General features: G+C 33.7%; 2 protein-coding genes across 5 annotated transcripts; one reads left to right on the forward strand and one right to left on the reverse strand.

Annotated features, from left to right (window-relative positions):
* Nucleotides 1–989: 989 nt before the first annotated feature.
* LOC107639668 (uncharacterized) lies at nucleotides 990–5624 on the reverse strand. Of its 4 annotated transcripts, XM_016343231.3 has the most exons (9): nucleotides 5474–5624; nucleotides 5281–5388; nucleotides 4264–4327; nucleotides 3998–4142; nucleotides 3840–3913; nucleotides 3280–3753; nucleotides 2552–2959; nucleotides 2246–2458; nucleotides 990–1965 (listed from the first exon to the last, which is right to left on the reverse strand). In XM_016343231.3, exons 3-9 carry the CDS (start codon nucleotides 4309–4311, stop codon nucleotides 1396–1398), a joined length of 1932 nt encoding a protein of 643 aa, XP_016198717.1. In that variant the 5' UTR covers nucleotides 4312–4327; nucleotides 5281–5388; nucleotides 5474–5624; the 3' UTR covers nucleotides 990–1395. The 4 variants fall into 4 exon arrangements, with proteins under 4 accessions (XP_016198717.1, XP_020961189.1, XP_016198708.1 ...); XM_021105530.2 differs by lacking the exon at nucleotides 4264–4327 and having other exon boundaries at nucleotides 5474–5616; XM_016343222.3 differs by having other exon boundaries at nucleotides 5281–5581.
* Nucleotides 5625–6698: 1074 nt separating this feature from the next.
* LOC107639687 (uncharacterized) lies at nucleotides 6699–9641 on the forward strand. Its single transcript, XM_016343252.3, has 5 exons — nucleotides 6699–6919; nucleotides 7554–7810; nucleotides 8676–8766; nucleotides 9158–9224; nucleotides 9333–9641. Exons 1-5 carry the CDS (start codon nucleotides 6873–6875, stop codon nucleotides 9384–9386), a joined length of 516 nt encoding a protein of 171 aa, XP_016198738.1. The 5' UTR covers nucleotides 6699–6872; the 3' UTR covers nucleotides 9387–9641.
* Nucleotides 9642–10180: the final 539 nt, after the last annotated feature.

Genomic DNA, 10180 nt, shown 5'->3' on the forward strand with positions numbered 1-10180 from the left:
AGCTGGCTAGATGTCCTGTGGAGTGCATATTCCTGTTCGAGCCTCCAGAACTAGATGCCACATCCACAAGTTTCACCAACAACTTCAGAGTTCTCACCTCAGAAAACTGACGGCGGCAATGAAACAGCACATGCATATCTTCGTCACTACTAATAACGAATGAATCATACTTTACATCATCGCGTAACACAGAAATCGGAATTTGATAGAACAACTTCTCCACATGTTTCACGCCATGCAGTCCTAGTCTCTGGAGTATAGTATTCTTAAACTCAGCGGGTTCTTGTCAGTGAACTTAATTCCTAATCGCGGTTTCTTTTTAATGGACCCTCTATAATGCACAAGAACTACAAAACTCTCATCACTAGTCATTGTGAATCTCACTCTTCTACAAAATTTCGTATAGCAACTCATTTTTATATACCACATTGCTTTGTAAATCGAAACATTTAAATTCGATTTACTCTAACGTTGGTTGCATGTGTAAATCGAATTTAATTCATTCGATTTAAATTGAACTTTGTTTTTTACCTAATTCGAATCGATTTGATTCAATTTACTACGTGTTTCACTAAATCGAATTCACTCAATTTAATTTATATAGAAATCTGGTTTGAGACTTTGACGTTGCATTATTTGATTTGGAACATTCAAGACATATTGAAATGCATTGGAGTTAATCAAGTCATTTGCCCTAATTTTACCGTAACATTACTTCCCATTTTTAATTTAACTTTTGTACATCATCCATGTATCTTGGATGACCTATACGGTCATATCCTTCGCCACTTGGACAATAAAAAGATTTTCACCAATCGGAAGAACGTGCACTCAGAAGTCAGAAGTCAGAAGTTTGGCGGCATCTTCTCCCACGTCAATCGCACACAACAAAGGAAATAAGCCCAAGAACATGGTGCCATAATTCTTAGATATTCTGCCGTTACATTTCTTCATTTTGGACCAAATCAAACTAAAATACAGAAGAAACAGAATCAAATGAATATCTTTTCTTGAATGCAACAGAACAACAGTAACAGGAAGGTTACAGGATGTTTTAGAATGTTGCACAACAGATGGAATTTAATGAGAGAAAAAAAAAAGAGGGGGGGAAGAAGACAACGCCACCCTCCCCCGGTGACCAGAGAAACGAAATACAAAAGAAACGGTTAACACTATTTCAGTGAAGATTCTTGAATAGACACCTCCCAAAAGATCCATTGCATCCTGTATAAGCCTTGTATCAAAGCAATCAGTATCAGATGTAAAAGAAAAGAGCAGTAAACAAAAAGAGAAACCCAACTTCCCAACTGTATCAAACAATCAAGCAGATACCAACGCAGTCTGCACAAAACAAGAGAGACCCAATTGTGCCTTGAGAATGAGATCCACTTTTAACTAAGCAGTTCCTTTGTCCAGCTGCAGTGCTTTTCGATCCAGTGGGATACTCCCAACCTTCAAGACACTCGAAGACTCCGAAAAACCATTAACTTTGACTTGCATCGAGCCCACTGTGACAATATCAACTGGTTCCCTATCACTGACGCCAACGGATGAAGGTTTAGTCTCACCTTGTTTTGGGGTAATACTGACTGAACCAATCTTTAAGATGGAGGAAATATCCTCTTTGTCAGCTGTAGTTTTCTCAGCCTTTTCATTTGTGGACTTGGTGCTAGTGACATCAGAACTTTGAACAGTCCCAGAAACCAATCTATCAAACTTATCATCTGTCTTTGAATTCTTCTCATCATTGACTTGCGGAACGTCTACAACAAAATTCAATTTCCGGGGTGGTTCCATTGTCGGTATCAATAATGGATTTTGAAAACTTTTAATTAGCAACTTTGCCTTCTCTTCCTGCATTATCTTCTGACGGTTCTCATAGTACATAAAATCATCAAGCAAAGTCGTCTTCAAAGTATGACTTTTAAATATTTTCAGCATTTCCAAACCTTTCTTATACATTATCTGCACAAGAAACAGATGTTTGATTGTCAAAATCACAACTAACATGAGAACAACCCAACAATTTAAAAATACAGCTTATCCTCACATTAAAATATACAAAAAGAAAATTGACATTCCAACTACATCAATTAAGGAAGATAGAATAATCAATTCACATTGGAAAAAGATTTAGCATAGAAAATTAGGTAAAATCTTACTCATCAAGAATGTTCAATTATTATTGGTGCAGTTCTCAATTTTACACTGAAAGCGGAACTTTTGTAATAGAAAAATAATATACCTCCTGTGTGTCTCTGCTATTAGTTACTGGCTTGCTTTCATTGTTCTCTAGTATAATGTGCCTAAAACTTCCATTTGGCACATCTTTTATAATATGCCACTTTACAGGGAAGCTCCCACTCCATTTATCCTGTTGCCAAAAGTCCATATCTTTATTGAAGTCAACTGAGCCTACCATCTCAGCGACCCCACAAAACTGCCCACTCGCATTAACCTGCATTTGCAAGAGAGGAAGCAGAAGAGTTTATATTACATATAAAGATCCGGAAGAAAACAGAATCAGTAAAGCAACCTATTGGAAACTCACAGAAAAGAAAAGAAAGATTGGGCAGCCTCCAGATTTTCCCGCAGCTATTCTCTTAGCATCTTCATAGGCACTCTCCAGCTTCTTGTTACCATGAGGAGTTGAAGACCAAACATTATATTTAATGCTTTTGTGAACATCATCCTCACTATACGATTTTATGACAAAAAATTTTGCATTTTCATATTCAAGAGGGAAATCCTCTCTGTTATATTGATCGGTATAAATGATGATGTTCCCATGTGTGTTACCGTCTCCTGCCTTGGTTGTATAGGCTTTGACAGAAAGCTGGTGTTTTGATCTACTAATTCTAGGGCCTCGGTTTTGCTCACCCAATACATCAGAGTTACTATTTACGTCACTTGGTACTTTTCCAACATGAAACTTTGGACGAAGTTTGGCAGAAGCAGACTGTCCATTACCAAGAGATCAAAAGTCAGAAAATCCACTACTTAGTAGGAACTACACTCTTAGTTAAAATTTGACATAAAAATTCAATAGGAAGTAGTATCTAAAGTTCGAATTGAGTCTCCAGGTTAAGCTGTCATATATGGAAAAGAAAGATTGTACACATCTACTACTACTACTACTACTACTACTACTACTAATAATAATAATAATAATAATAATAATAATAGAAATAATAGAATAGATAATTCTGATCTAAACATGTTCACAAGACCACATATACTGAAATCAAAGTCAAGCCTAAAATATGCAAAGATTCGTACCTCATGGATGGGTGATGGAGTCATGTTGAGAAAACCACTGCCAGAAACACTTCCAATATTCGAATCTTTCTTTACCCCAGCATTAGCCCTTGGCCCTTCTAATACCCTGGCCAAGGAACTTGCCTGATTTGATAATGGTTTTGAAGAGTTCTTAGTAAAGGCACCAGAAACTGAATTGAACTTATGTTTAAAACCTCTTCCATCAGGTTTGCTGACAGAGGCACTGGTATCAATCAATGGATCAACAAAACTATCAGGTAAATTGTCTGGTGGAACAACAAAAGGAATATAACCAGGTGAGGAAACAGGGTTTTGATAACTTGGAAGGGAGTAATAATGTTGTGCTCCCCCGAATGAGCCATCAACTCCCATCATAGCACCAGGAATATAAGGGTTGTATGGATTGTATGGAGACTGTGCATATCCATAGCTAGGTGTATAATATACATATGGAAAACTTTCGTTTTGTGCACCCTGGTAAAAGAAGCAAGTACTAAAATCAGCCACTGGGCCAACATATCAAACCAAAGAAGACACATGCAAACAAAATTTAGACTCACCATGTACTGAATCTCGGGACCATCTACACCAAAAATCCTATGGTGGTCCTCCCATTCCACAGGTGATTCAAATCCTAACCACAATAAGTACGTAGTCAACATCATTTATATATAACATTGACCCAAAAATCAGTGACATACAATAGTTGGAAATTTACCTGTACAGTAATACCCATAATTGGTGGCAGAAGGGTAATACAAGTTCTGATCAACAATAAACTCAGGGGCTCCTTCACTAAACATAGCTTCAAATTGTTGAAAATTTGGGCTTGTCAACTGTGGGTTTAAACCAGTACCTTCGATCTGAAATTAGAAGAGATAGAAACATCATTATAACACTAACTAAGTGAAAAGACAGAGAGACTCAGATACAACAATGCCAAATAATTAATAAACACCACACATAAAACTCTCAAAATATTACCAAGTAAGCATCTGTGCTCCTATTTTCAGAAACATCATGCATTTCCATAACAGAACTGCCACCACTGCAGACAGCCACAGTATGAAGTATAAGCAAACATAAAAATTTACATCTTGTTCCATCAGGTGGAGTCAGATAAGCAAATCAACACAATCAAATTTGAAGTAGAAAAATACCAATAAAAAAAAGCTATTGTTTTCATTTATCAACAAAAGATCATACAATCTCATGTATACACGTATGGAATATGGAGCACTCTTATATCAAGAATCAATACCCTGGACCCAAACAAACTACAAAGACAGCAAATAACCAAGAGAAAAATTTTGAACCTGTGTTAGCAATGCACATAAAAATAAATAAATGAAAAGTCTACAAACAAAATATCAAGCTTAGGTTTAAAAATCTGAAGGATACACCAATTGAGTCCAAGCTATACTTTGCTAGGTCAGGTATTTGAGCTATTCCGAACTCTAAACAAAGCTTAAATGTTTCTAAACTGTCAAACTCCCTTGCCTGAACACCCCAAAATTGGCACCCATGACTAGAAGTAGCAACCATAAACTCAAAACAGATAAGGGAGAACAGCTATATCTCACTACTCAGCAACCTATGATATATAAAACCAAAGACGGTCAACTATCCAATCTAACTTCATTTCAATAATAATAAACGAAAATACACCCGCAAAAAGTGATGAACACCAACGTTGTTTGACCTCCGAATCGGGGACAGCTGAACAACTTAGCAATTAAGAAACGGAATAAAAAAAACCCCTTCCCCTAACCATGCAGAATCAAGAAACCCTAGTCCTTAAGACGCAACCGAGTAACCAGAAAACAGAAGGGAAAAAAAACGCGTAGAGAGAATAAGTAACCCGTTGAATAAAAGCACGGAGCATTCTCTAGTCAACCTCGAGTTCAAGCAAAGAACTTGTTCAATCGAAGAATATAAATAAGAAATAAAACAATAGTCCAAAACTGAGGGAGAAGAAAAAGCCGAAGCGTGAGGAATTACCTAAATAAAAAGGAGAAGGAAAGAGTTGGAAACAAATCAAGGCATGGCGGATGCGAAGTGGCCACGCGAATTGAAATTGGAGAGGCCAAACAGCGAAGGAGGTGCTTCCTGCAACATTCCGATGGCTGAGACTAAGAAACCCTAACCATATTCAACGAAACAAAGGAAGAAGAAGAGAGCAGAGAGCCCTTACGCCTTTGAAAAAAGCGTGTCGGAATTTCAGATTCCACCCTTTTTAAGATGCGAAGCGTTTCGTCATTCAATTTCTATATAAATTCCTAAATTTGTCATCCAATAATTCAAAATATTTTTTTCCTTTGAAGGCGAATAAGATATGATGGGCTTTGAGTTTCTAAAAAAAAAAAAATATATATATATATATATTATTTTTTAAGTGATTTTACTAAATGATTTTTTTTGAAAAAAAGTAATTTATGTTTATATAGAATTTAATATTAATGTATTATTGGTATAGTATAGTTTTATGTATATTTAATTACGTAATATTATATTAATAAAAATAAATATTTTTTATTTAATTATAATTACAAAATGCTATAGGTGATTAATTTCTTTTTTTATTGCTAATTTAAACTAAAAAATTGAACTACTTTAATTTTCAATACCTCCCAAATATGTATAACTGTAAACTTTAATTTTTTATTTATAATATATTAAAAAAGGAATAAATCCTTATCTTTTTATCACAAAACAAATAAATTCTTCTTCTAATTAAAATACCAGTCTCTAATCTTTGTAAATGTTTAAACATATAAATTTTCTTAATGATAGTTTATATTCAATATGAAAGAACTTATATATTTTTCATTTATAAGATAAGAAACTTATTAATAATTAAATTTAATAACAAATTTATTTGTCTTTTAAATAAATAAATTAGAGACTTGTTTATAATATATTTAATTTGTTATATATTTTTATTTTATTTAGTATTATTATTACTTAATAAATATTTGATAAATATAAAAAAAATATTAATCTATTTATAAATTTAAAATATTTTTATTTTTAATAATAAAATCTTATTTTTTAAAAAAGCAAATAAATCAATCTAGTTCAAATAACATCACCTTGGATTCAATTGAAGAATAAAATGTACAAATTTGTTGTCCATAGAAAGAATAATAATTATGAGTGATGATAATTTTCTTTTAATTATATTTGTAAAATACTATTATAAAAACGATGATTATCTTTTAATTATGTGGCTATTTTTTCAAATTCTAAAATATCTAAGAACAAGATTAGAAAATAATGTTACTAAGGAAATTGATTAATTGAAGCATTAGTCTGAATTATAAATTATAATTCCCATTATTGAGAAAGAGAAAGAAATAAGACAGCGACAGTTGTGCAGCAGACACGATAAAACTAAAAGCTAAGCAGACTAACTACACTCACTCATTCAATTTTCATTTTCATTTTCATTTTCATTTTCAATTCTCACAACACTCTCACTTTCTCTTCTGCTTTTTCTCCGAACCTTCCTTTCTTCTTCTTCTTCTTCTTCTTCTTCTTCGTTTGGGGAAAATTCTATCTATGTGGCTGCTCTTCTTTTCCTCTTATTTCCGATGGTGATGATTACTGCTTGGATCACTGACCTATTTGCTTGCATGGGGTGAGCTCTTCCTCTCTCTCTCTCTTCCCCAATTTCCGTACTTTATTCGATTCCATTTCAATTTCTTTCCATTTATGCCGATTGCCAATTGCCTAAACCTAAATCCTGTTGCTTCTTTACTTTAACATTAAGTAGGGGTTACTGTTGTAGCAATAATGCTCTATGATTCCTTGCAATGATTTATGTTTATTTCTACAAAATTGACACATTAAAACATCAATGTATCTGGATAAATTGTATAATCCTATTTGGTTTAAAGGTCTCTTATTTGTGCCATGAAATCACCAAGAGCTGCTTCTTGTTATTATAAAATAACAATCAAGAAGTCTGTGTTTCTCACTTTCTCCTTGGAAAGAGTACACTTAGTTCTTTCTTTCCAAAAAAATGCTACGTGAACAAAAAAAAAAAAAAAATCAGCTATTAAATCAGCCTGTGTATAAATACGTGTTTCACTCATTTTTAATAAGTATTTTGTATTCCAAAATGTATTGATATGGTAGCTGATTCTTGGTACACATAGCATAATTGTTCTTTGCAATCAATGATGTGTTTTGTTGAAGCTCAATATGTATCGGTAGACTTTTACAGTTGCCTATGTTTTTGCTGTTATTTAACTTACTTTATAGCAGAGCAGTGGTTGTTTTGGATGCTGTATAAAGCCCACACCAATTATAGCTGTGGATGAACCAGCAAAGGGTTTAAGAATTCAGGGACAGACTGTAAGAAAACCAACCATAACTGATGGTTTCTGGAGCTCAAGCACATGTGATCTGGATAACAGCACTATTCAATCTCAAAGAAGTATCTCCTCTGTCAGTACATTAAATCAAATTCTTTTTCAAACAAGTGGAACCTCTACCTCAGGCACCAATCCTGAATTCGTAAACCAAGGCAAGTTTGATTTTAGTTTGTCTTTCTTATATTAACTGACATTAACATGCTCATCTATACTCTTGGCATAGCGTATTAGCATATGACAATTTTTTGGGTAGTAAATCAATATCTGCTGTAATACCATAGGATTCAAGATGGATACTTGGAGTGTCATATGTTTATTTGTGATAAAATATAGTTACCATTAAAATATGGAGGGATTTTTTATGACAGGACTATAAGACCAAGACTAATTATTGGATGAGTCCACACTAGACAAAATTAGAGATGAATGTATTGGAGAGAAAGCTGGGGGAGCACTTAATGTTAAATGGATGGTAAAATCCAGCATTCGGCATTTGGGTGTGAGGAATGGTCTCAAGAAACCCCAATAAAGAAAGTGAATAGATTGAGGATACACAATGGCTATAGACAGCGGGAAAAATCATAGGTGCAATTATTAAAGGGGATTCAGATTCCTAGTTGTTTAAATTCAAGCATAATTTATGACATGATAGCATCATGAGATCTATCTAGCCAACCCAGAAGTGGGACAAGGTTTCATTATTGTTGTTGTAAACGTGTAATACAACAAGGCCCTAAGGTCTAGGATGAAGGAGAAAGTTTTCAGATACAAATTCCCCATCTCTTCAAGTCCAGTCCTATAACCAAGGTAGGTAGGTGCATGTGCTTCACTGGAGCATTGCTGAATGATATATTATGTTATTTTATGCAATTTGGTGAGAATATGGGTAAATATTATTGTACCATTTCATTTCTCTTTACTCGTACATTGTTGCCGTGTATTATTTGCAAGGTTTACTTTCTCTTTATAGGAAAAAATGATGGTTAATTTCTATCAAATGCATGTTGTTCATTGCAGGTGTTCTCCTCTGGAATGAAAGCAGGCTTCAGTGGATTGGAAGTGGCAGGTCTAAGAAGCAAAGCCAACAAGATCGTGAACCCAGATTAAAGTGTGTTTACAACGTTACATTCAATACCAATTTATTAAAGTGGTCTTTAACATAGTCTATATACAAATGGGGGTATCATCTTATATAACTAAATTCGATTGGGGGAGGGGGAACAACATTAATTTAATGAAAAAGATACTGTCCTCATTGTACAATCAAATTCTAGATATATCCCAATTCACTCCACATTTTTTTTTCCTGATAATTAATGCACTGCTCAACTTTACACGTAATCTATAACCTGTTCATTTGGTTCAAATCAAACCATCTAACTGATATCTGTTATGTTTATTTATATTGCTTATCAAATCTAAGTCTCGGTTCCATATTTCTGTTATATATCCGGATTTGCCCCCGGCAGATGACTTATGAGTCAATGTATTTGTTGCAGTTGGAATGCGACTTATGAAAGTTTACTTGGGACCAGACAACCTTTCCCCAAGCGCATACCTCTGTCTGTAAGTCTGCTGCGTACATGTATAATATATTGTTCCATGTTGTGGTTTTTTTAATGAGAATTCAAAGTTACTAATTCATAATATCTATTTCTATTTTCTATAAAATAGGAAATGGTCAAATTCCTAGTGGATGTTTGGGAGCATGAAGGGATGTATGATTGAGAGGTCAAAGTACTGAAGCTGCCCTTTTTCTAATAGTCGTTTTAATGCTTATGATGATGTGTTTAACTCATGAAAGGCTTTAGTGTATAGTTGAGTTGTGCAGACAAGAATTAAAGATCAAACACAAGTCTGATCTTCTGTTGTGATTTGAAAAGCTATGCCAACGAAAGTGTCTTGTTTTTGCTCCTCCTGTAAATGACTTGTCATTTTCAAACTAAAATCTAAAGTGATTAATGCAGTTGTTATTGTAATCTGTAACTGGATTTTTTTTTCTTTTTTGGGAACGTATATCTAGATGCTGCCTATATTAAAGTAATTGCATTATTGGAGGATATGATCATCATGATAGCCTTTGTAAGTGTTTCACAACTTTCTTTCTTTGAGCTATTTTTTGAGATTGAGTTAGATTACTCGACTTTGATCGCCTCAAGGTAAATGTTCTTCTGCATCTTAATCTTTTTTGGTAAAAGGCTTTGCACCGTATTGCTTGCATAACTGTAAGTCTTACTAAATGTTCAATTTCTTTTATACATTTTTTGCAACAACATTAGTTGTATTATAACTGTACAAATGTTAAATAATTGGCTCAATAGATATCAATTTACGTATTAATTTATAATGATTCAATTGCAAATTTGAAAACCATCAGGATTATTTAATAAAGTCAATAAAATAATTCAAATATATAATTAATTAATAATAATTTTAAAAATAAACAATAAAAAAAGGTGGCATGTGCTATGAAGCTTCTTTTTCCTTTATTTGTTGGTCCGTATGTTAATCTTCAAACTTGT

The sequence above is a fragment of the Arachis ipaensis genome, chromosome B1 (assembly GCF_059453495.1).
Source record: "Arachis ipaensis isolate K30076 ecotype BB chromosome B1, ASM5945349v1, whole genome shotgun sequence".
NCBI lineage: Eukaryota > Viridiplantae > Streptophyta > Magnoliopsida > Fabales > Fabaceae > Arachis > Arachis ipaensis.